This window comes from Thermobia domestica, chromosome 7 (genome assembly GCF_964235325.1).
Source record: "Thermobia domestica chromosome 7, izTheDome1.hap1.1, whole genome shotgun sequence".
NCBI lineage: Eukaryota > Metazoa > Arthropoda > Insecta > Zygentoma > Lepismatidae > Thermobia > Thermobia domestica.
This window is the reverse complement of record NC_137460.1, coordinates 53,123,060-53,150,979: the sequence shown is the minus strand read 5'-3', so window position 1 is coordinate 53,150,979 and position 27,920 is coordinate 53,123,060. Positions and strand designations below refer to the sequence as shown.

The window sequence follows — 27,920 nt, the reverse complement described above, 5'->3', positions numbered from 1 at the left end:
ACTCTTAAATATAATAGGGTATTTATAGGATTATAGATTGTATTGTCATTTAGAGAGCCATCAGGAAATTGCTATCAGGATTGTTTGTTTTATATTAATGTTCTTGTTAAAAGATATGTTTATAGCGCCTCATTTCACCTTGTTATTGTATTTTCAATTTCACATTAGTAACTCTATAATTTTTGCTCCATATTTTCTAAGGTCGGTGAAAAAATATTTGAAGATGTGGTCATGTGTTGGCCATACATGGTGGGAGCATTTGTTGTGGCGATGCTTGTATGCCTGATTTACATTATCATCATGAGATGGCTGGCAGGAATAATGGTGTGGTTTTCTCTTCTTGGAGTTTTAGCAGCACTGTCATTTTGTAAGTAGTATATTTACTTGCTGATAATTTTATTTTTGTCCTTCGTATTTCACAAAATTTCTCCGTATTTGCCGCGGAATGGCTAGCAGGAATAATGGATAAAGTTACCTCGTATTTCATATTCACATTCTTCAAGTGCCAGCTCATGTAGTTAAGAATATATATATATATAATATTTCATTTATCATTGTCATGCTTTCTAGCTTTCCGATTAATATATTCCATTAACAAGAATTTTAGGAATGATAAAAAAAATGCATCAAAAAATTGCGATCTTGGCCAATAATTAATTTGTGGATCAGGGACCACAAAATTTTTGAATGGCCCCTAAATCGAGTTTTCGTATTTTTTTATGGAATAGGCACATCATACTAATTTAAGTGATAGTTTGGGTTTGACTACACTATATGTAGTTCTCCAGATATAAAGCCTGCAAGAAAATTATTGCCTGAAATGCGAGGGTCATTTAACTCGACTTGGCAACACTGCTATGATTGGAGTGTTGTGTAGGTAGGAGACTAATGACGAACGTAGTGTGTTCCGTGGATGTGTATGAGTCAGTTCAACGCTGCTGTGGTCCCATATTACGGTGTATGTGGCGAGTAGACATTATTAAAGTGATTATTGTGAAATACCGCCCTAACGCAATGTTCACGCTTGCAGAACAGCGTGTGTTTATGAAATTCCAAAAGATCCTACGAGCCTGAATTGAAACGTCAGTCGAGTGAATGGCGCCACCCAGAAACTCCACGACCGAAAAAGCTTAGGCAAGAGCCAGCAAACGCGAAGATAATGATGATAATGTCATACGACCACGAAGGCATTACATCAAGTTCCACCGGGCCTTATCGTCAATGCTGCATACTATGCTTCATACCTCAGTCACCATTTGCGACCAGCATTGCGGAGCAAACGTCCACACCTCCTGGAATCTGGACCAATTCTCCTACACGACAATGCCAGATGCCATACAGCTAATCCCGTACAGACTCTGTTCCGATGATGGGGTTGGGAGGTACTGTAACACCCGCCATACTCCTCGGATATGAGCCCCTGCGATTTTGATCTTTTCCCAAAAATGAAAGAACCTCTCAGGGGCAAACGTTTCAGAGACATTCCCAGCATTGTTCGTGCCTTAGGGCGCACTGTCAACACCCTTTCACAGAGTGAGGCGTTGACAGTTATTCAGCGGTTACCAGACATATGGCGAAGGATTCAACAGGCTGGCGGAGACTTTATCGAAGGACTGTAAGCTTCTTGAGGTGAATGATTGACTACATTCCATTTCACAACTATGTTGCCACTTCGAGTTAAATGATCCTCGTATATTGGATCTTTTGATCTAAAAATGGAAATATGATGTTACTTTTCGAATAAACATTCTAAATAAATATCTACGTTGTACTCATTTCTAGTTTTGAGTTATTGCTCTCAGTAAGTTAAAAGTATTCTCTGAAAGATTAAAAAAAGAAAGAAAGAAAAGATTGAGTGAGTTGGGCAGTAATCTTTCAAGTTTGTGTCTCAAATTTCAGTTCAAAAAATTGGAATCTCGAGATTGATAACAAACTAGTATTTCTAGTTCCTTCTTTTTGCTTTATTTTAAATGTGTCAAATTAGCATTGTTTATGTTAATTGTTTCTTAGTCGTTAGTTATTAAACGATACATTAGCGCTATTAGATGTTATAGATAAGCTTAAGGAACTATAAAATTTAATTGCACTATTCGGAAAAAGATAGAATGTACGTTTACTATTTGTTTAGATTTATCTTTAAAAATAAAAACGTCATGTATCACAGGATTATAAAGAAAATATATATCAAAAATTTACGGTACTGTATTGTAATTATTTCGAACTTTTTTTAAAACAATATTTTGATGAACTTAAACATAAAGGGCGCTCAAACACAAAATAATTTTGCTTACTCTTGCAATAGCACTATGTGCCATATGCTAAATGTTAAGCAAGGAAACAAACTTCATTAAGTTCATGGTCTGAAAAGGCTCCAAACCTTATGCAACTTTTATCCTGTTTACTCTTGTATAATAACTCTTATTCGAAGAGCTAATCCGTAATATCATATCATATGGTTGTCAAGAACTGAAACAGCTTAACGTTGAGATATTATTTCATATTAGATTGCTTTCGGTCAACTATTCAACTTAAATGCACATAAAATGTAAAAATAGTGTTATTTATTAGTGATTCCTTGTGCTAAAGCATTGAGGTAATATAAAGGGCTAGAGATTTCCTAATGCGAGATCTTTGATGGTATTCAAACTCGCATATATCAAATCGATCTGTCATATTGGAACAGGATAAAGAGGTGTTTTTCACGTAAGGCCACATGGTAATTTGTCTATTTTATTATTGATTGTATGTGCTCCTAGGAAAAGTTGTACGACAAAAAAGAAAGAAAAAAAAAAGTAAACGTTCTTTAGAATTTCAGAAAATGTCAAAGGCAAGCCATTTTCTTTCTTCTTTTACCCTGGTCAATAATATAATGTGGTTGTGAACTTGTAATAACATTCGGTGAATAGGCATATGCATTGTATTTACACTGTCAAAAGGCTCGTAAAGACTACTACCTAGAGAATTGTCAAACTATTATTTATTGAACTATATGTTTATGAGTTGTTGGAAATTTTTGCCAAAATTATGTAACGTACACTCATGTCCAAAATCATTGTCGCATGTCTATAAATATGTTGTTGTAGGAATATAATTTGATAACGAATTCGCCCAGTATTTCTTATAATGTTAGTATGTGTATAATCGGTAAAGACATATATGTGGCAAATTTCATGTCAAAAGAGCAGTAAATAAGAATAAAACGAAAATAAAACTTTCTTGTCCATTTAGCAACATTTTGGTTTACTCATTCTAATTTTTGTATTTATAATTCTTTCCCTATGAAATTTACCCGAAATATACATTTCCCGATTATACACATAGTATCAGTACTAAAAGTATCATGCAAAATCATTATCAAATTATATTCTTACAAGAAGACAGTTGTAGATATGGGACAGTCATTTTGGACATGAGTGTACAAGTGTTCTGTGACACCTTGGAAAGGCAACTGTTTGGTTGTGGAGGGAGTAGGCCTACTTTGCCTACGTTAAAAATTGCTAATGATGTCAATTACTGCATAAAATAATCCTCACTCACTGTTAAAAGAAACAATAGATCTATCTCTCATACAAGTCGCACGTTATTTATCGATATTCTGTACAAAAAAAGTACATTTGTAAATGGGTTCACGTTCATTTTAGCAGACGGTTCTACCAAATTGAAAATTTATACAGTGAAACCTGTCTATGTTGGCCACCATCGGTTCCATCGAAAAGTGGCCAACTTAGACAGGTGGCCAACTTACAGAAAATAAGTGTGATTTGTGTATTTTTAGAATAGGATTTCTAGTATTACTTGATTGTAAAATTTTAATAAGCAGTGGCACGACAGCTACTTATAAATAATGTATATAGAGTAATCTTAAAAATATACAGTACTAGAAAATATTACTATAGTATGCAAGAGCGCCGATTTCTCTGTAAATTTGGGGTGGCCCATTCAGATGCAGAAGGTATATATATGAAGATTTTAAGACAAATTGCACTCAAATTATACCAAATATTGTATACTCATAAATAAAATAGGGACCACATGAGTTTAGGGGGACTCAGGCTCCCTCGGTCCCTCCAGGATCGGCGCTCTTGATAGTATGTTTAATATATATGCATACCTTTCTCTTCCTGAAAACTATACTGGTACATTCGATTATTCGGATTGAAAACACAATAACACAAACAACCATGAAATAGAAGTGTATGTACGCAGTTTATTGAAATTGATATTATAGCACTCTGAGTTATTCAGATTGAAAACAAGAAAAGCTAAGTTATAAATTGAGAAATTCATATGCAATTTATATGACTTCTTTTCAGTTGTTACTGAATGGTGGTTCATTCTAGACATATTTGCTTTATTCTTTTTGGCAGATATGCACATTCTAATATTGTAGTTAACTACCTCTTGTTAATGAGCTAGAAGTGTTTACCTCGGAGCAAAATGTTTTGAGAAAATCTTGAGGGAATTCATATATCAAAACCTCCGCTACCTTTTGACATGCAGTCAGGTGCCAATAAATGACAATTGAGCTTTAACCTTGAGAATTTTCCGGAATTACTAACGCTTCCCACTGATGAAAGGAGCCAATATAGCTAATGGTTTTACCAAAACAGACAGGGTAAACAAATATGTACAACCATTTCCTGAATTCCTGTACGTGCCTTTTCTTATTCACATCTTCCTTCACCACCTTTTTATGAGGGTAGTGTTCTGGCCATTGACCTCCAAGAACAAATCGTGCGAATCTATGCTCCTTTGTGTCCAGTCACAAAACAGAACATCTGCCTCTCATATGGGAATTCGAAAGAGTTAAGAAAAATAACTAAACTGTATTTTTCGTGGACAAGATACGCAGGTAAATTTATCATTATCATCATAGGGTAAACATTGCTTCAGTGTGGCCAACTTCCAAGATAGACAGGTGGCCAACTTACAAAGTAATAAGTAACGAATGCCTTATGGGGAAATGCAGGTTCAAGACGAACTAGGCCAAGATAAGCAGGTGGCCAACTTAGAGAGGTGGCCAAGTTGACAGGTTTTACTGTATTTCGTATATAGTATATAATTATTTTTGTTTTGGTGGATTTTTTTTTTTTTTAGTTAAGAATCACAGGCGCTACGATTTACCTTTAAAAATAACAATTTCCAATTTAGTGTCGTAAAGCGTAGAGTGGATGACGTAAAATGGTGTAGCATTTGGTATTGTTCAAAATTTACGGTAATTTTTACGCACTTATTCCAAGTTGTCCTTCCACAGATTTTCTTAACTTCCACTTCGCTTACGTCTTACGTCTTAAGCTTGGGGGAATTAAGCTTAGTTAAATACCACAAGAGCAGAGCGCTGAAAAACATGACAAGTAATACAATATATGGCAGAGGTGTAGGTAACTAGCCCACCATTTGTGTACCATTAGTAAGTGTAGTATTCTCTCAAAGGTACAAGGTCCAAAATGTTACTAATTGGCAAGTTTCGCAGGGTTATTGTGAAGTATACATACTTCTCACATACAGTTGCCTATGGTTTCGTTATATACTCTGACTGAAACTTGCGGAATACGCCATCTTGGGAGAGGATATTTCAAATCGAACGCTACAATCGAGAGCACGCTTGAATCAACACTGTGACATAGGGAAGGGCATCTCTAGTTCTCTATATTATCTCGATGTGCTAAAGTTATATATATTTTATTTATTTATGACAGATTTCTTATGGCGCATAACTCAATATAATTGATAGACATATTTTTGACACATATTGATCTATAGATTAAGCTTCAAATGTTTTAATACCATAAATGCCACATCTCTCGTGAAAGCTGAAAAAATATGTAAATACAGTAGAGCCACGATTGCCCGAACCTGAACGTTTGAACGTGCTATACAGCAATTAATATAGGCCTATTTAGTTATTATACTATACCTCACGCCTTCACTACTGTACGTGCAGTACTGCTCTTTATTTTGTAGAAAGTTTGCATTATCCGAGGTTGGTTAGGTCCACATTAGCTCGGATAATCGTAGCTCTGCTGTACAAAGTTAGTTACTATCAAGAAAAGCAATATTAAAGGTGAAATAAATTCAATAAATAAGGCTCTTGGTATTCCATCTGACTACCTTTATCCTATACTAATACGTATATTAATTTAGGGAACTGGTGTGTAATAACGCAAAGAGTGAAAAAGTGATTGACTGGACCGGAACACAAACCCGGAACCTCCTGCAATAACCATTATACCACCAGTCCGCTTTCCAGAACAGCCACCCACTCTCTCACTCTCGAGGTCGGTGCTTTTTTCTCGGACCACGTGGGTTGTATAGTCCGCAGCAAAAACCTGCAACATGAGCATGTAAGTTTATTGTGAAACTACGCCTAACAGCCCAGGGAATTAACATAACTTTTAAGTGGCACGAATCACGCAGGAGAAACCTTGGCGTCCTCCCCTGCACACTTATTTTGGAGCAAAAGACTTCGTCGTTTCACAATAAACTTACACGTTCATGTTGCAGGTTTTTGGCTGCGGACTGTACCACAGATCTCTGCTGTGATTGGACAATTCTGTGTTCATATACCGAGCACCTTATGACAGTTGTGATTTCATATATACTAATGAAAAGAGAAAACAACCGGTTTTTTTTTTTTTTTTTTTTTTTTTTTTTTTTTTTTTTTTTTTTTTACACACACACCAAATTCTCTATAGGGCGAATTCTAATGCAAAGAGTGAGTGGTGTATAATAGTGTTTGTTCTCTGTATATCTACTAATATACATCAACTCTCGAAATTAGTACAACTCATGATAAAGGCAGTCAGATGACTTTGAAACATTAATTCAAATAAACTAGAAACATGGATGGGATATCAAAAGTACTATTTGTTGAATTACAAGCACATCCGTGAAAACAATGTGAAAAATATAAAGACGAAATAAAGTTGCTACTGTATTGTGTTTGGGTATCTGGAATTGAAATAATGAAAATAAGTCTTGCATTACTGACAAGAGAAACTATATTAATGTATATTCTCCTAATTCCAGGTGTATATGCGTCTTATGAAAGATATACATTTCTTCTAAATCAAGCAGATGATCAGAAAAATAAACAAGACGTCGCGGAAGAAATTTTTAAACTTAATTTTAATCCATTGCTGGAGAAAAAAGGAACTTGGATGACTTTCCTAATAATATCTGCAGCTGCACTTGGTATAATTTTACTTCTAGTTATTTTCCTTCGAAATAGAATTAGAATAGCTGTGGCCCTCATCAAAGAGGCAAGCAGGTAAGTGTTAACGATGTTCACAAAATTTAATATACACAACGTATATAAAGACAGATATATGTCATTCTTGCCTTGTATGTTCACTTAATATATTCTCTGGAGTCTTGTTACTGTAGCTTTTCTTCATTCAAGCAAAATATAAAAATGGGTATTCTTAGACTGTGCTATCAAGATAAATGCAGTGAAACCTCTACTAACGGACACCTCTATAAAGCGGACATCTCCCGTAACGGACATATTTTGTGATCCCCAAACACTGTAATAGGAAAAAACATATTGTCAAACCTCTCTAAAGCGGACACTTTCTAGTACGGACACGGACTGTCTTTTCTGTCTTTTATAGGTATTATTTACCTCCGTACTACGGACACTTTCTCTAGAAACAAGTTGAAAAGTACTGTAAAAGTACATCTTTAGTAATTCATACATGTGTCACCAAGGAAGTATAGTGACAACATTTTGCCTCCTCAACTCTCTGCTCAGTAACCCAGACGAAGCTTCTCTGTTTAACAACACACTCATGTTTTTTGCTTGCATTCCATTTCCATCCAAGCTCTTTTAGACACAAAAGTGATTGGCAGTTGCCCGAATTTTGGGATGACACATTATTCTTCTGTTCCGCTGGAATCTCTAACCAAGCAGAAATGTTCATTATTTTTTGCTGCAGGTATGCATATTGTCTCAAAAAAGACACTAATGTAGTGCAATTAACCCACAAATTAAAGCGACATACTGAAAACCTAGTAAGTAGTGATAAATGTAAAGTGCAGAGAACTATAACATCTTATTTGCATGTTGTGCCTAGAATATAAAGTATTGGATGGCGAAGGATAATACACGTACAATAACATTTTGGTAATATTCGCAGTGGCGTGAGTATATGATATGGTAGTGCCAAAAACGTACACAATAAATAAGCGCATATCCGTAAAAAAAATGTACATGTAAAGGCACAGATAACATTATTTTATTAGTTATACACACAGACACACACACACACACACACATACATATATATATATATATATATATATATATATATATATATATATATATAGAGAGAGAGAGAGAGAGAGAGAGAGAGAGAGAGAGAGAGTTATTTAGAATGAAGTTATTTGTGCCTACAGTAAACTTATTATAAACATAAAGCAGATTTTGTCCAGCTTGCGACTCCCCCCCCCCCTCCAAACAACACACGGAAAACAAAGGATTGGCTACATCACAACCACAATTCGAACTGTTTTTCAAATATATGTTCATGTTAAATTGATGCAATCTTTCCTTAGTACGGATCACTTGCTTAACACACAATTTTAAATTAGGCATTTGCTTTTCTAAATTTCCTGCTTCCAGTTAGTTTGTCGTCATATTATAGGGACGAAAACGGATATTTCACTAAATTACTTGCCGCATTCATCATAATATATTGTTCTGGTTTCACGGGAAGTAGTTACAAATTTAGAGAAAGAAGAAAACAGCACTACACTTTAATACTCAGCATCAAAACTTCGCAAAAATATATAATTGATAAGTTACATACACACACCACATTCAACACCACAAACAGTCAGGCGCACATTGTGTTTATGTCTCAATCAGGGGGGGGGGGCATACTTGATTTGACAACACAATAGCGAAATAAACTCTAAATCGATTTTTGGGAGGGTCAAATCTAGATGGTACATATTGGTATGTAATAAGTAACTAGTTTGGAAACACTGCAATAGGAAGTGAATCAGGAGTCACGTGTTAGAATTGCATTCAACTTAACTCCAAAACAAAGACCCCTTTCCTAGAGCATCAAAACATAAAACGAAACAAATCTCCCGCTTCGAGCCACCTTCGATCGTGGCACAAAACGCTAGTTATTTCTCCGTAGTTTCCTTCTGCTTTCCAACTAACGAGCATGCGCACAAACCATTTTTAGAACAGTCGGGAGAGCACGGGAGAACTTGGCACGAGCAAAGTAGAGATAGGCCAATGTACTGCTAGTGTGCGAGTAATTCTGAGCGCATTCAATCACCGAGCGCGACTCAAACCAGCTTTTCGTGAGCAGTGATGACGTTGCAAGTAAAGTATTGTGCATAAAATTAAAAAGTTTGTTATTTAGTAAGATGCAAATATTATTTATATTATTTTTTGTATTATTTGTGGTAGTGCCACGGCACATTGGCTCCCCTTCAGCGGCCGCCGCTGAATATTCGTGAATACATGATTCATGCAAAAATATTTTTTTTTCTAATTGCATATTCCTTATTTACTAATTTACGTAAGAAAATATTGAAACCTCTTTAAGGCGGACACCTCTCTATAGCGGACAATTTTTTGATTCCCCACGGCTGTCCGCTTTAGAGACGTTTCACTGTAACCACTTCTTAAGTAAGGCTTTATTTACCATTACTTAGTAGCTGATTTCTTCTAAAACTGCAAAGTAATAAACTTCTATAAATACCAACCATTTATGAACACCGAATTTGGCCTAATACAAATATAAAAAAATACATCGATATCAATACTTTTTTTTAAAAAAAAAAATAACGTCTCACATTTATGCTTCGAGGATAAGGGAGATGGTGATGATGATGATGATGAATGAAATAGTGGAATGATGAAAATTCCACTATTTCATTCATCATCATCATCATCACCATCTCCCTTATCCTCGAAGCATAAATGTGAGACGTTATTTTTTTTTTTAAAAAAAGTATTGATATCGATGTATTTTTTATATTCAATGAAAATAGGAGGAGACGGGAGAACCCTAAGAGAATCCATGAAATAATTTTTCTGATGGGTTAGTTTAGTTTGATATAGAACCATTTTAGGGGTTGAGACTAAAAAAGTCGAAATTCAAGGACAACCCTATAATACATAGTTTATTACGAGTGGCTTGGGTGAACATAATGGTAAGCGCCACTTCCAGTGAAATTGAGTTATTAGGGGAGTTATTATGTTCCCCTGAGCCGCTTCTATATATATATATATGTTGCAAATATAAAGTGATATATTAGCAAGGAATATATGTGGAGTTACCAAGTTTAATTAAACGTAGAACTGGAAGTGCTTCTGGGAACATCTACGCCGCAGCGCGTCCAGAAAGTAGCGTACGCATTGAAACGATAAATTGAGCGATTGTATGTAAACTGCAATTACTGAGTCATTGAATGGTGCGATGTACAGTCGTTGTACATCGTAACGAACCAAAGATGATATCAAACAACAAAGAAAAATCTGGAAACTTATTGAAATTCAAATCACAAAAATCTCTGTATTCAAAGGAAACAAACGAGACTTATTTTTATTTAGGCATTAATGATGTCACTTCTCTTTACAGAGCTGTAGGCAACTCCATAAGCACACTTTTCTTTCCTGTAATTCCCTGGATTTTGGAATTGGCAGTTCTTGTGTTTGCTGTCACTGTTGGTCTTTACTTAGCTTCTTCAGGTGAAAAAGTTTATATGGTTGCAGATATGAATTCTAATGAGACAAGCAAAGCTTCAACGGAAGATTGTCGGTGCACACGAGAATACGAGGTTGGTACTGTATTTTTGCCTACAAACGTTATTTGAAAATAGAATATCTTACTATGTATGGTTAGACGTAGATATTCTTCGATTTACATGAATTTCTATTTCTGTGTATGTAGATCATAGATTGTTTCTTACCATTCAGTATTTTATTTTTATATTTCATAATTTTGACACTGGTTTTGTTTTTCTCTCATAATTAATTAGTTTTTTTTAAAATCATAATATTAGCATAGAAATAAAGTGAAAGAAATATTGTAAATTTAATCTTTTCTCGAAACTCCGCTCCGAGACAAGAATGTGTGTTCGTGTGTTTACACGGTTATTTAAATTTAAAATATAGTTACTATGTTACACGGAGCAATTACGTGATCACTCGTTTCAAAGGTTTGAAGCCCAGTCGTATTTCTTTAGTTCTATAAAAAAACGTATTATACGAGGGCCACTATTTATATTTTGAGCCTAACAATGAAACAACAGTAATTTGTCGTTGAAAATTGATTTATTGTTTTTCGAAATATTTTCCTTTATGATCAATACACTTTTGCATTCGTTCGAACCATTTGTTAAAGCATTTTTTCCAATATTCTTGAGACACCTCCATAATATGTTTTTTGAACACATCAACGACTTCTTCCGCCGACGAAAATCGTTGTCCACGTAATTTATTCTTGACATTCGGGAACAAGAAGTCGTCATTGGGTGCCAAATCAGGACTGTACGGCGGATGACCCATCAATTCGATTTTTTGTGTTCAAATAGTCGGTTGTTAGACGAGATGTGAGAGCTAGCATTGTCTTGATGAAGAATGATCCAACTGCGCTTGTTTTTCTGTATTTGACCGTTCTACGTTCCTCTAAAGGCACAGATGCCACATGACCAGTTTTCCCGAAAAAACAGGCGACCATTTGTTTCGATATTCTTCGAGCGCGAACAACTTTTGTTGGATTTGGTTGATCCTGAAACACCCATACAATTGACTGCTGGTTACGTTCCGGCTTATATGCATATATCTATGATTCGTCACTTATTACAATCTTATATACGTCTTTTGAAGCACTGCCATTGTGTTTATTGAGCACTTATCTATATAAATAAAAATGAAAGTGGCTATGTTTGTGATTTAATAACTCTTGAATAATTCGACTGATCTCGATCAAATGTTCAAGAGCGGTTCGGGCTTGGGATGAGCTTTATCATTTCACTTTGACGTGCAACCTAGGGGAGGGGGAGGTGAAGATATATAAAATGATTGAAAATGACTGATATTAGCGTCGAATCCATAGTTTACGGGGTCACTGAGACGAACACTAGCATTTTCGATGCCGTTTAAATCCAAATTCACCCCACATACAAGGGGGAATGGTGACTTGTAAAAATAATTGAAAATGACCGATATTAGTGTCGAATTGATAGTTTTTGAGGTCCTTAAGTTGATTGGTGACAGTTTTGATGCCCTTTATGTTCATAATGAAAAGAATTCTCCCCGTGCGAAGAACGGGCATTCTGCTAGTACTGAGATAATGCGTGAATACTACGGTATATCAAGGGTCAAAGTTTCTGCTTCTAACGTAAAGAAAGATTTATTTTGTTCGTTTTTCATAATTAAAAAATGCGTTCGTTTTTCGTAATCAAAAAATGCGAATTAATTTAAAGGTGGATGTAGAAAAATGAGAAACTGCTAAGTGTAATAAAGATATACAGGAAGATCCGTAATTTTTAAACTATAGTTAAAAATGATGAAATGTTGAAGGATGCAAATATTGGCATGAGAACATTATTTTAACATACTCTGCAATACTACCAGATTAACAATGTTGCAAACCCAACATCAGTGTGTGTTTTTTCAAAAGACCCTACGTCAGTTTATTACATATTTCAAATATACTATTAAGCGAAAATTTAAAATAACTTATTAATTATTCAGTGCTAGAATATGTGAGCGCTACAGTGTCACAAACAACCAAACTTTGAGTTGGTTTTAAAACGGTAATACAAGTGAGATGGAGGGTCTAATTGAAGCATTCTCAAATCTCTGGATTATGGATTATCTAAACGGTCGCCTCTTTCTTGTAATCTTTCAGTATTTTCTTCACCTAGACTTCGTTTCTAGATATGCAGATCCTTGTATAACGTTGAATATAAATGCTAATTAGTATTTATTACTTCACTATTTGCTTGAAAGGTGAATAATAACTCAAATATATTATAATAATTGTTTAATATTCATTATTACTGGGTTGACAGAAAGTGAACCTGAACCATGACAGCAAAAACAGCTTGATACACAACTAGGCGAACAAGAGAACGTATCTCAAGTGGGAAGATTTGCACATTCTGTACGTTGATTGTGTGAATAACGTATTAATTTCCAATATTGACATATAATTGTTACCAAACAGTGAATATTTGAGGATTAGTTATTTCTAAATTTTTACTGTCATGAACTGAACAAATTCCAGAAAACACAAAACATCATTTAGACAGATACTTTGTATTTCGACTATCAGTACGGTTAAGTTTGCCCTTGTTTTAAATTTAAGCTGCCATATTTATTGTTCTTTCATATACAAATAAATATACTTTCTGTTGAATTGTGAAAATATTTATAAGCAGTAAATATATTCTTACCAGGAACACTTTTCTGAAGATGTTAACGTAATTATATCTCTCGTTGCTAAGCAACGATTTTTCTTCTTTTTTTTATCTCTAGAAATCTTAAAGTATTCATAGTTGCTAAGACCACTGAGAAATTGAATTTCTTTCGTAGATAAAAATAACCTGTTTATATTTCAGTATTTTAACTAAATCTCTGCTCCAAAGATATTTTAAAGCTTAATTCCATTTTAATCTTAAATTTAAATATGTTGATTTTTATAAGACATTTTCTTTTATACAGTAAAATATAGTTCAAGTAATTATAAATGAGTAAACATAAAAATGTAAAACAATAAAAAATTAAAATAATAAAAACTAAAATTGTGTTGTAACATTTGGGACAATACAACGCTGCTCTTCCTCTCAGAAAATAAAAACTGACAAATGAGAGAAAACGAAATTACAGTTTTTATTTTTGATTTCTCTTAATATGATCTCTATATTTCGTTATATTAATACTCCTTTTAATAAACTAATAGTTAACTGAAACATTGATTGCAAGGTATGGTAATGTAAATCTCGTAGAAACGTTATTTTTTTCAAGAACAAATGGAATTTTGAAATTAAAATTCAGCAATAGTAAATGAACTGTTTCCTATATACATATCTTAAACATACATTCTCGTTTTATTTATTTATGCATAATTATAAACTTTGAAAATAAAAACACCACAAAATCGATAATATTCAAAATAGGGAAATACGGGTATTTAAAACTTACATAATGCACGTTCGAAGTGCCTTAGTGTTAAAAATTATAGTCGTAATACGATGTACAGTATTTCAAGTAAGTAGGAAGAAAGTTAGAGGGGATTGAAAATTTTATTTTTTTCCAAACGGTTTTATTCCGAAAAGGTGTTTAGATAAGTACCACATCCTGTTACACAGATGGTTTACAATAAGTGTAAAGATCGTAACTCCGTTTACAGCAATTTTATGTCTCAAACTATTCTGGACAGGTCGCTGTACAGTTTAAAATATCGTATTTCTTATTATCACTTTCCTGGTTAAGGAAAGTTTTTTTCTCTCTCTCTCTCTCTCTCTCTCTTATTGATGCAGGCTGTAATCTGTGACCATTTACACTAATATTGTTTTTAATTTTGTCTATTGGGCACGCTTGAGGCCCTTCCCTGTCTGTGTCCAATAAATCAATTATTATTAAATCAAGATAAAAACTTCGGTGCCAACTCGAATGCTTTTTATTATTATTATTATTTATTCCTTTTTTTTTTTATTTTGATTACAGAGCGGCCAATTATGCGACCCAGATACATTTAATCAAGACTGTAAAACTCAAGGTAGCCTACCCTGCGCTATGAAAGTTTGCCAGTTTTACAAATATCAAACACTGGACTACGTTGGATGGTTACATTTCTTCAATGTATTCGGATTTTTCTGGTTAATATTTTTTGTATCAGCATTCGGTGAAATGGTTTTAGCTGGAACATTCGCAACTTGGTATTGGACTTACAAAAAGTCAGATGTGCCAACGTTCACACTTCTGGGAAGCTTCTACAGGACAATAAGGTAATATGGCTATATTTGTATACAAAAATATGTATATCATAAAGTGCCATAAAAGCTTTGTCATGACTAGAAAGAAAGTGTTTTATCTTGTCTAAAACTTTATTTTTAGATTCACTTTTTTTAAAGAATTCAGATAAAATATTTATTATGATCAAAATTTCACAAGCAAGTGGAAGCAAATATGTTTTTTTTTTTCTGTGTAGCTGTTAGAAGTTTTGAAAATTTGTTTATAAAGGAGGAAATAATGATTTATATTTTTCATATTGGATCTTTCTTTTTTAGTATTACTATTTTGAATGTACATTTTATATTTGTATTAAAGTTATACAAAACATTAACTTAGAAATTTACAAGAAAAGGAACAACTCCCATTTTTAATGCACTAAGCAGATACCCATCATATACACAGAAAATTTTAACTACAAATACAGGATCATGTCACGCTAAACAACTACAGTGAACGCGGTGGAAACTTGTGTGGTTCGGATACCACGGTAAGCCATAGAACCACGTCTCATATAGTCTTAGTGCTGAACGAGACGCTAAGTTCCAAATCAACCAACAATGGTGCAATATATATATATATATATATATATATATATATATATATATATATATATATATATAATGTGTGTGTGTGTGTGTGATATTTACATGATTGCTGAGGACTACACACATATAACACAAACAATAAACAATGTAAATATATATTGATAGACATGAATATATATTATAAGGAATATTTCATGGTTTCCCAAACTGTGGAACGCGTACCACTAGTGATACGCACGACTTTATGTAAAGTTGTGCGAGAACACTATCTTGCTTGTGAAAAAAAGTTTGAAGTATTGAACTTTCCTGACATTTTGTTTCATCTAGTAAAATCAAAAAGTTGAGTGTTAATCCTGATTTAAGAATAAAGTAAATAAGTTGAAATTAGACATTAAGAAGCTGTACACCATTTACACTGAATAAAGAACGTGAATTTTCTTTGTTACATTCATTACTTATTCTGACAGCAATTTATTCAGAACTGAAGTACCGTAATCAGCGTACTGTGTTCACTTAACCTTATTTTAATCTTTAAAAATTTGTGTATTATAATAAATAATATGTTCAGTAGATTTAAAGAATAGTTTACATTCAATATATATATGCATTTATAAAAATTAAATTTATACTTCTCAAGTACAATATTTGACTATTGGTAGAGTAATATTTTCTGAATTAAATATTGTGATACGTTAGTGGAAAGATTGAGAACCTGTGCTTTAAATAAATACAATTTTATTACTGTCAATTACTATTGCTAATTACAAAATATGTAACTACCTAAAGCGGTAATTATATCTAATATTCTTTTTTTATATATTAAATTTACAGGTATCATTTAGGAACCCTTGCCTTTGGATCACTTATCATTGCAATTTGCCGAATGATAAGAGTGATGCTAGAATACATAGATCATAAATTAAAGAAATATGACAACCAATTTGTAAAATGTATCCTTTGCTGTCTGAAGTGTTGTTTCTGGTGCCTAGAGAAATTCTTGAAGTTCATTAATCGGAATGCCTACATCATGTGTGCCGTCCACGGAAAGAATTTTTGTACTTCTGCGAGGGAGGCTTTCTTTCTTCTGATGCGTAATATTATACGAGTTGTTGTTCTAGATAAGGTGAGTGATTTACGTGAGTTTTGAGAATTTATATTATCATTTATATATAAAAAAAAATGTTATCATGACTTTTGATGAATGGTAATTGAAAATTATTAAAGGAGAGCTTAATGAAACTGTGAATACGAAAGATATTAAAACTTTTTTGTATCATGCCAGTGATCAATTGTACTAAATTGTAATACAATGATTGTATATTATTACAGTACATTTAAAAGCAGAAAAATATATAGTCCGGAACTTTCAGTAAGTTGCACAAGTGTGTTAATTTAAAATGTTTCTTGTGAACTTACTGTGATTAAGTGGAACTGAGGTGGCCAATGATTTTTTTTTTAAAAAAAGGGTTCTAGTTCGTTTTTATTAAATCAAGGGAAGATACAATTAATTAGATGAAAATTGTGAAGAAGTGCTACAAGAACATTTATTTATTTAAGAACATTTCAGCTATGAGACCACTGGAATAATTAACAATAGGAAGTGGGGAAACAATTTAGAATGAAGTCAATTAAGGTGTATGTTTAAATATGTCATTATGCAGGGTGTCTACTGATACTGGAAATACTGAAAATACTTGAATTATATTGGAATTTAATTTTGATACTGGAATTTTGATCCACATACTGAAAAAATCATGAAACTGGTAATTTGTCAACAATACTTTTTTTTTTAAATTATTTTAGTAGTCTTAGAAACAATTTCGTATCCATTGAGATTGTAATTTTTTCCAAAGCAAGAGTTGTATACATTTTATAATTAGACATTTAAAGCAATGGGTGGAGTGGAGGGCTGTGAGGGGAGTTGGGAGGCCCTTTAAAAATTATTAAAAATTCATTATATTAAAAAAATCAAAGTTAACTAAATTTATTTAAAATAAAATATTCTTTTGGTGGCAAAACAATTACAACCTGAAATCATCAAGTGTGTGATTATTCCTAAAGAACTTTTAAAAACCTCATTGTATTAGGTACAGGAATTTTGCTGATAGTTATACTGAATATACTGGAAATGTACTGAAATTTTGAAAATGAAACTCAGTAGACACCCTATTATGGTATTTGCCTGTTGGGGCTGAGGGGAAAATCGTGAAAAATGAGGCCGTGGAATTTGAATCCGAGACCTCACTATTGCGAAGCAAGAACATACTAACTGGGGCGTGCAGTTTGGTCTTGAAATCCAGCTCTCCTGGATAGGAAATTGTGTGCTGGAAAAGGACTTGTTCTGTGCGAGGCCTCTCGAACTCAACCGGTCGGTTGGTTCATGTAGAGTATAGTCGCTTTGAGTACCAAGGCTGTATGAGACGTGGATCAACAACTTAAAGTGGGATCCGAACCACATGAGCTGCCACCGTAAATCGAACTCGGGTCCTTCTCGCCAAAGGTGCGCACACTAATTATATAGCCATAAGAGCTCTCGAGCTCAGCCGAGTTTAAATTAGTTACTAATCCGTGACAAGCTAATTAACGCGAACCCCTATCAGTGCGATACATGTAAGTGGCTAGCGACCGAGATTCCGAGTGGGGTTGTTAGATTGAACTGAAAGCAGGCGCGGAGAATCACACCATTTGTGTAACTGGAGACAGTTTCTTTTTCTTTTCGCTGTCATTACCACCGTTGCCTGTAACATTTATAATCACTATTACGAACTAAACAAACATACACTGTACTAAACTATATAAAAATAACACAAATCATTAATACATCTACCTTTATTATTCACATTTCTTGGACTTTCTCGCTGCTGAAGAAGAGGAGTCCTACTTTCCAGAACAGTTTTTGAGAAAAATTGGCAGACCGTTTTCCAATTCATCTGAATACACATTTTGGCCATCACAAGTTCCGTTGACATTCTGTTTCTAGCATCTAATCATAAAGCTTTCATTACACTAAATACTCGTTCGACAGTCGACAGGTCGATTACTAATTGGTATAGCACCAGTATGCTGTATTATTTTCATCAAGTTTGGTACATCTATTTTTCCGAAAAAACTCATTTCATAATTGCCCTTCCTTCTGTACAGTTCATTTCCATTAAAATTAAGTTTCATTCCCACTTCTGACAAATCATTAAATGAAAACATTGTTGGTGACCGCGATATTACAGGCGCAACAATGAAAAGAATTTAAACTTAGTCTTTTGTTACAATAAAATACACAATCCTTATAAATAACTAAAACTAAATACGAGATACTGTATAACGATATCGTTATATATACTTTTTATTCAACTCATATTTCCCGTGTTACGCGACGATCGAATATTGATATTTCCGCGCGCGTATTCACGGTTACGAAAGTTAGTTGACCGGCGAACACAAACATTATTCACAAAAATGAGAAATCCATCCACAGGTTGTTGGGATCCTTTTACTTCTCCTGCATGCTGGTTCCATTCTGACTAGCACAGACAATTCTGCTGCATTATTTTGTTGGTGATCGCATTTTAGACAACTTAGAGGCACTTCCATGTCCACGATATTAATGAGCTTAGTATGAATTGTATTAAAACTTTTAGCGCTTGTGTTATTCACTAAAGATGAGAATTACTTGTTGAGTGCTCCATCCTCTTCCGATGTTGAAATTGCACTCTCGCGCCAAGTCCTGGCTGCTCTCTTCGTTGACACAATATAGGCTCATTGATACATTATTGGCTTAAAAAATAGTTCGTACAAAATATGTAGTTTTTATATAACTGCTTCGATAATAAAAAGTGATTCATTAATTATCACTTGATTAAGAGTACAGTAATTATATTGTCGTACATAATAGTGTAAATAATTAGTAATTATTCATAAAAATTCACATTATGACGTATGATCCACTGTTGTTGCTCAGAAAATCATCTTTGCGTGGGTGTGAGTGAGGAGACAAGCAAATACCTTTCCAAATACGGTTCAGCAAGAGGTGCAGAAATGTCTTGAGGAAAGAGCACCATCTGGGTAGAAAAAATCCACTGTTTTGCTCTTCTGCGAATTCCGACTGGCTAAACATTAGTTCCAAGAACTGAGATTGGTAATATAAGGGTTGGTTAAAAAGTATATATAACGATATCGTTATAACTGTATATTATTAGGTATAAATGGCATAATAATTAATTATATGCAATGTAATTTTTAAGCCCGTAGATTAATTCGTTGGCCCGTAGACCTATAGAATGTATTTCAAACTCGGGCATTCCGAGCGGCTCCTGGAAATATGACAATCCGAATCCCGAGCCTAATCGAGCGTGAGCGCTAATGCGGTTAGTAGGATAGTGAATCCTAGCGAGATTACTGACTGTGCGAGCCTCATTGCAGATAATGAACCCGATGTCAAGTGACTACGAGCCTGAGTTAGTGCGCGGGGCATTTGTATCTCGGCTTCATAGGTCTCGCTTGGTTAGCATTCTCCCACTGGTAATTTCACAAAAAAACTTTTCGACTCTAGCGTTAAATAGTTTAGATTTTCAAAAGAGAGAGTATTATTTCGTTTTGATAATTTCTGTTTTAAACAGTTTCCGATACCTATTGTTTTTACTTTTGGTTAAGGTGAGTTTATCGAATTGTGAATATTAGTTATTTCATAAAGATGTCCTAGTGCATTGGAATGATTGTCTACTGATGAACAGCTTCTCTTTCTAATTATTGCATATACTAGGTAATAATTCATAATGTGCTGTGTGGGAGACAAAATGTTTGTTTCCTTATATTGAGTATTATTTTATGGTAGAGAACTCTTGTACAAAACTTCAGTACCAACCAAAATTATATTTGTCTTGTTCCAAAATTTTGTATAATTTTCTTCCTTTCAAAATTACTGAAGTTCTTTGTGTGATAGCCAATGTTAGATTCATACACCAGACCATCTATAAAATTGCCATTCGATTGTGGTAATCTTGAATCATATTAATTTCTGATTTGGAAACATTGTGTAATTCCTTTCTTTTAATTCAGATGTGTTTATTATTTTCTGCTACGTGTACACCCTTGGAGGGTTTACTTTTCTACTTAATTTTATTATTGTAAGTAGTTTTTTTTTCTGTTGCGTTATTTATAGAACTACCAGCTATAGGTCACTTTGTTATTTGAAGATAATATTAATATGCAGAGAGCATTCTCGAGAATTCTTGGTAATTCGAATTTTGCTTAAGATTACATCTTATTAATAATAAATTGGGTTAAGGTCTAGTAAACAATATGATTATTGTCCACTTTCACTTTAACAATTTAAATTGTTTACAGGTTACTGATTTCATGCTTTTCCTTGGAAAAATAATGATAGTAGCAGCAATGTGTGCAGCTTCATTTTATGTCTTCAGTGGTAAAGTAGAAATTTTACAAGTTCCGGAACTAAACTATAACTTTGTGCCCATTGTTATTGTTGGAGTGGCCACCTTCTTCATTGCTTCAATATTCTTTGGAGTGTACAGCATGGCAGTGGATACGCTATTCCTGTGTTTCCGTAAGTATAAGAGAGGATAGGCTGTTTCTACAAGGTTGAGTCATAAATATTGAAATATTCTGGTACACAATATACTATACCTTTATTCATTACAGTACAATGAAAACAGGTTCATGTTCAGAGTATAGCCCCTCGTGTTAGATTGTCTGCAGGCACCTTCCTGCCACGTCCTCGATTCCACACCGATACCACTTCTGGTTCTTAGAGGCAAAGAAGTCAATTGCTACGGTTTCCACCTTCTACTTGGTTCCAACCAAAACATATAGTAATCGAAAGGAGCAAGGTCAGGAACCCCATGAGCAAGTGTCCGCCGCACATCGTCGGGCCGATCGCTACTATGGCGGTATATAAGCGGATTTCGAGCGGGAATGAGGCGGGACATCGAGTCGGTTGAGTAACTGCAACCACTGGCGGACCGATAAAGGTTTTGTCGGGGTACCCGCGAACGTGGTACTGCGACGGATGTAGCCTTCGGACCATACGCTGATCGTGGCGGTTGTCCCTGCTTACGGTCGTGTGGCGGGAACGGATCGGCTTTGCATTATCCACAATTCTTCACTCTTCGCGAGGCGAACGTCATTTGTTCTGGTTTTCATATAAACAGAAGAGAACTTGGTAACGTCTGCTGACCTAGGATATAAGAGGAACAGGTGGCAGTACTGTACTCATGTAACTATTGTCAGACAGTTCGTTGGCTTACAAAACTATTTTCGTGACAGGTTACAGCAGAACATGTTACGTTATTTGTTAGTTGGCAAACTGTCAAATATACTACCTAAAGGTTTGCTCATTGCAAACAATCAACTCCAAAATTACAATCCTCACTGACAATTACGAGATAGTAGTTCAGATATGCTTGGAAGGTATTGCCTTCTACAGCCCACCCATCCCCAGATGGGAATAGATTTCTTTAAAAAAAAGAAAAAGAAAATGGTGTTAAATCTTTGTATTTTAAGTATGTATTGGTATAAAGGTTTCAGCGCTTATGTGCCAATACGTTGTTGCCAAAATTAAGAGTAGATGATTAAAGGCGGCATGAAGAGAAATTTTTGGAGGCAATCCGCCGTGGTTTGCGGTAGATCCGATTACGTCTTGCACATGTGGAAATACGTGGGGGATTTCAGCGGCTGGGTATCGGGAAAGGCGGGAGACCAGCGGGATTATGGCGGATACCCCGTTGGCGGGACGAAGGCGTAATTAGTGTAATCGAGCAGGTGGCCCGACGGCGGCGTCCGCCAGCGGCCCGCCATTCGCATGTTGATGGGCCTACGGCGGCCCACTAGCGGAATGCTTATGAGGAATATATGCTGGGTATGGTGTCAGTTCGATGCGATCAAGTTCCTGAATTTTTTGTTGGGTTTTTCGAACTGTGTGTGGGTTTTGCGTTGCCCTGTTGCAGCAGGCGCGTTTTCGGTTCATCAATGTAGGATGTTTTGACATAGTGTAGGAGACATCCGCATACATTCATGGTTTACCCGAGTTCGTGAAGGTGACTCACTACAAAATGAAAGAAAATGAAATATTTCAGTTTTACTTCCCATTGGTATGCCAGCTAGGCTAAAGGAGACGGTGATGATGAGAAATGAATGAAATGGTGGAATGAATAAAGTGAGAGGAAAAGGGAGAACCCCGAAAAGACCCACGCACACGGTGTTTGTCCACCACTAAGTTCACTTAGCGCGAGCTGAGATCGAACCAGATCCTCACGCACCAGAGGTGAACGGTCTACAACTGAGCCATCGCGCCCCCGTGATGCACTACAGTGGACAGGACCATACCGAGTTAATTTGAAAATCCTCGTATGATGGTGGATGGGTTTTCCTCAATGGCGTGTTGTATGACCTCAGAATCTGTTAAGCAGGGGCGGCCGGACCTTGGCTGATTTTCAGCATGTTTACAACCTGCACGAAATTTCTGGAACCAAGGAGTTGCTGTGCTGGGGTTCACTGTATCTTCCCTTTTCGCATGACAAAGGTTTTCTGTTGCTGCCAGAACGTTATTTCTGAGTTCGAACTCATATAATAACAGTTCACGTATCAAATGTTGCTGAGCACTCATAGTCACTGCCACTAAAAACTGACGAAGTGACACCCTCCGTGTGAAATAGTCCGCTTGTCACATTAGCTCTTGCACCAGTTATACCTTTTATACTTACGGTCGATCACGGCATATATACGCGCCAACTGCATGGACTATGGAAATATTGTAAGACTTACGACTTATCTTTGTATTATAATCTAATATTCTTCAGTGATAACCTTGTTGACCTTGCTGAATATTTGTTTTCAATATAGAGCAAAAAGACTTCATAGAAAAATAGGGAAGATGAGAAGATAGAAATGAAATTTCTAGTTTTACTTCGCACTGTAGGCTACTGGAGACGATTATTATGTAAGAATTAATTTAATGAGAATATGGAGGGAAAGTGGAATTCCTCAAGAAAACCCATGACACAATGCTGGACATAACAATCTCGCTTGGTCTGGAATTGAACTATGTATCCCTCGTACAGAGGAGAGCACTTTACCAGTAAGCCAGCTTGCCACCAGATGAGGGGATTGTGTAAATAACAGAATAGGAGTGGAGCGTGAGTGAATTTATTGATTAAAACAAAATGTATAATTCTGTGTGGTACATTATTTGAAATAAACGAAAATAAAAAAAGGAACAACTCTTGCTTATATGTACTAGGAATGCAATGGATATACCCGATTGCAATGAAATGAGCTGAGCGAGCTTAAACTACGTAATCAGGAAGCGTTTTTCGGTGATTATTCCTCGATGGTACATCGGATTTTTTATTTCCACCTATGTTCTCACTCAGCACGACATACTCTATCAGCGTGCTAAGTTTGGTTGAGATCGGCCAAACGGTCTAGGAGGAAGCGTTTTTCGGTGATTATTCCTCGATGGTACATCGGATTTTTGATTTCGACCTATGTTGTCACTCAGCACGACATACTCTATCAGCGTGCTAAGTTTGGTTGAGATCGGCCAAACGGTCTAGGAGGAGTTCGCGGACAACCAAACGGCTAACCCGAGTATAAGAGCTTCGCTTCGCTCAGCTCAACTAATAACAGTAATAAAGTGTCACCAATATATGGGTGTATATCCTTTGTGTTCCTCGTTAAGAGCAATTGTTATCATTGCCACCAACTAATTGGAATATTGTAAAAACTACTTTTGCTTATGAATACTCTGTATCATGCAGAAAACTCAATATATATTAAGTAAACTCTCTTTCTTCTTTACTTACACCACTATTCTGTACTTTGTTGGGTTTATTCATAGTTGTGGACTTTATCAAATGATAGATGAGAATAAGGGTTGAAATTCGGAAGGATTAAAGATGTAACTTCTTTGACAAAGAAAAATAATTAATCCTGAATGTGAATGAATTAGGAAAATTATTGTGAATATTATGAATACGTCATAGCCCTTTTTGAGATACAGTTTGTTCTAATGAATTGAAAAAAAAAAAAAAACAAATCTTAAGAACTTAAGAAAAAAGTTGAAGTTACTCCAAAAAAAATTGGAAAATGAAGTAAAACTACTTAATTGAAGATGACTAATGATGAAAAAATATTAAGAACCGATAAATAGTCACTTTTTTATACATCGTTTGAAAATAGAAATGTTATTGTATGCTTTTTTCCCTGAGATCACCTTTCTCAAATTTAGGATTCAAAATTATCTTTCAATGGAGACTATGGTAATGGAGTAAACAATGGATAAGAAGTGGTTTGTATCTTTGAGATATAATGAACGAGCCTGGACGTAAGTTTGGAAATGATAGTCGAATAAAGCTGAAATACTTTTGATAGGGCTATGAGAATAGGAGATAGTAAATCATCTTAAGTGCCAAGTATATTACATACCACTATTTTACTCAACCATGACTTTCTGCCCTACTCCAACTAATTCAATTTTGTTAACCACAGACAACTTGACAATCGGAACTAATCAGTATCATATCAACTTCCCTTGGCTACCTCATAACCAACCTATTCATGGAAACCAAAACAACAAATTCTCTTATCTTCAAAAATCCAACCATTATTTGGCTTCGATTATTAAACAGTATTTTTTCGACTATATATTACAATGTATATGTGCTTTTTTGTTTATAAATTATGATCTAATGTAACTGAAGTAAAATCTTATTTTTTCTTCTTAATTTCTCTTGCAAATAGTGGAAGACTGTGAAAGAAATGATGGATCTCCTGAAAAGCCGTATTACATGCCGAAGAGATTAATGAAGATTCTTGGGAAAAAGAATAAATTTCATATTGACTGATCTATATATTAGGATCAAAGGACACAACACGTTGGTGTAGAAGTGCTTTCTTTTGTATTAGTACACGTATTTTCAACCTAGTCAGCATTTGTAAAAAAAGAAAAAAAGAAAAAGAAATTCATTACTCTTCGCAAAAAAGAAACATTGATGAGAATAACAATGTTTCATTCTCAGTTGCCAATTTTAGGTCTTATTTAAATTGCTTGTATTAGTGAGACTTGTCAAGTAAAAGTGTAATACGCATATTTGTTCCCCAGGTTACTTTCTGTTTGCTCAACTAAGTCAATCACAAATCCTATTTAGTCTACGTTATGGTTACCGAAATTTTAACACAAAAGAATACCCGAAAAACCTTATTAGAAATATTGTAGTTTTTCTCTGGTAGACATAATTCTCAATATAAATTTAACAGTCTTCCACCAACAAATAGCTATACTGAAGAGTAGTAAAATTTACAATTAGGACAAGTTCCTCAAACTCAGGGACAATTATCCATAAAATTAAAAGTTTCTCTTTAGTGCACAATTATACAAGAAAACTGCTTTACTTTCTCTCTCTTTGTTTGACCCATTCTCAAAAGTAATTAGTATGTGAAACTATTTGTATCAAATAATTTACAATATTATTTACTAGCAACTTATACAAATAATTTTGTTTTCTGCTCTTTCATTTAGTATCTATATACTTCCTTTTTTATGTATTTAAATATACCCAAAACGATACAATATTTTCCTAGTCTTTATATACATATATATTTTGTCTGTATCCAGAAGGAAAGTTCACAATATACAAAAGTTTATATTGATATTTTCAGGTAATCATTTCTACTATCTTATCCCATTCTTAAACAATACAACCTTTAACATATTATTTTCTTTTTGGTTTTTAAATAAATCAGCTTCTTTCCTTTCCCTATTTTAAATATTCGTAAAACAGATGGTATATCTTCCTTTTATAAAATTGCTCTCTAAATACATGTTCTCCAATCAAATGTATTTAGTCTGGATTCATCGGTTTTTCCTCTTTACGTCATTTAAAGCAAGTATAAGTTGACGTTTCAACTACGTTTAAAAATACATGATAACGTCAACGTAAAATAAAATAAAATAAAATAAACATGCTTAAAATTATTAAACTTAATTAGTCATTTGATTATGAATGTTTTACGCGTAAACACTGCTGTTGATTTTTTCTGACGTATTCGATACACAATAAATTGTCATAATTTCGTGTTGACATTGAAACATTTTGCTATGTACACATAACTAAGAACAAAAGCTTATGGATGTCAAGTATTTTAGTATTTTTCTACTTAATTGATATTTAAATAATAGAGTCCCTAGGTTTCCAAGGTGGAACAAAAATATGTATAGTTCTAAGAATATGGAGTGATAATATATTATATGAAACATTGTTATTTCTTATTGTATAACGGTTGGATCCAAACGAATTCAGAAGCACTTGTTTTTTATACGTGACTATTTTGATGTCAATTTTTCTATTTTATTGTATAACAAATTTAGTATTGCACAATGTTGACTTTCCCTGATACACAGTATATTTGATACAATATACTATATTTACACAAGTAGTACAATCATTTGCTACTACGTATTGTGCGCATTCTGTGCCAAAGACTGTTTCATTTATACATATATATGTATATGCAGTATTTCCTACATTGTATTTAAATTTTATACTGTTTCTTATGGTTGTGATTATTACATAATATATATATTTAAAATGTTATACATACGTATTATTGTATTATAATTGTGAGAGTATATAGGCATAAATTGTTTATAATAACATAACCGTTTGTATAAGCTGCCTAAATGTAGTACTTTTATGCTCCCCCATTTTTGAACTTAAAATTATACCTGTTATGTTGTATATTACTCAATGTATTACTTTTTTAAATTGTATTAAGAGACATGTCTTCATGTTGCTGTCAATTGTAGAATCATAACTTATCCCATTGTATGTATTATTTTAAAGGAGAATAAAAAATCAAAATGTTAAAATAATATTCAGAGTATGGAAATATAAAATGTGAGATATGAAATGTAGATTAAAAAAAATATTTAAATACATACCGTGTTCAAATCATTTCGTGAACTGTAACGTCAAACATGCCGAAATGGGACCCTTAGCTAAATTATATGGGTCCCATTACGACCATATATATTCCAATACAATTGCTTTTTGCTTTTGCTGAAATGCTTGTCCACACAGATTCAGTCATGCCTTCCATTCTTCTCAGTAATTGTATTTGTATTACTTTAGAAGAATCCAGTTACGCAAACCATGTCTTATGTAATCTTTCATTCAATAAAAGCTAATGTTCTCGGGAAATCACAACAGGAAACATTCCTAAGTTTTTGATACTAAATATTAGTCTAGCGTGGAAGTTAACGATATTTAATAAACTGTAGTGTTGCAATTCGTGAGTAGTTTCATCCACAAATCAAATTATTTAGTGCGAATATTTGTGTGTACAATATTCTGCTTTGCTATGTACACTCATGT

At 34.2% G+C, this 27,920-nt stretch overlaps 1 protein-coding gene across 4 annotated transcripts in view; it reads left to right on the top strand.

The window, feature by feature from the left end:
* Ctl2 (Choline transporter-like 2) overlaps positions 1-27,484 on the top strand; it is a 259,790-nt gene extending 232,306 nt beyond the window's left edge. For all 4 annotated transcript variants that reach the window (XM_081764665.1, XM_081764668.1, XM_081764667.1 and 1 more), the window contains 7 exons: positions 202-367; positions 7,030-7,270; positions 10,605-10,803; positions 14,702-14,982; positions 16,366-16,657; positions 20,875-21,094; positions 25,288-27,484. In XM_081764665.1, the coding sequence (XP_081620791.1) occupies positions 202-367; positions 7,030-7,270; positions 10,605-10,803; positions 14,702-14,982; positions 16,366-16,657; positions 20,875-21,094; positions 25,288-25,391 (1,503 nt within the window). In that variant the 3' untranslated portion in view covers positions 25,392-27,484. The remainder of the gene's footprint in view (positions 1-201; positions 368-7,029; positions 7,271-10,604; positions 10,804-14,701; positions 14,983-16,365; positions 16,658-20,874; positions 21,095-25,287) is intronic.
* The last annotated feature ends 436 nt before the right edge of the window (positions 27,485-27,920 follow it).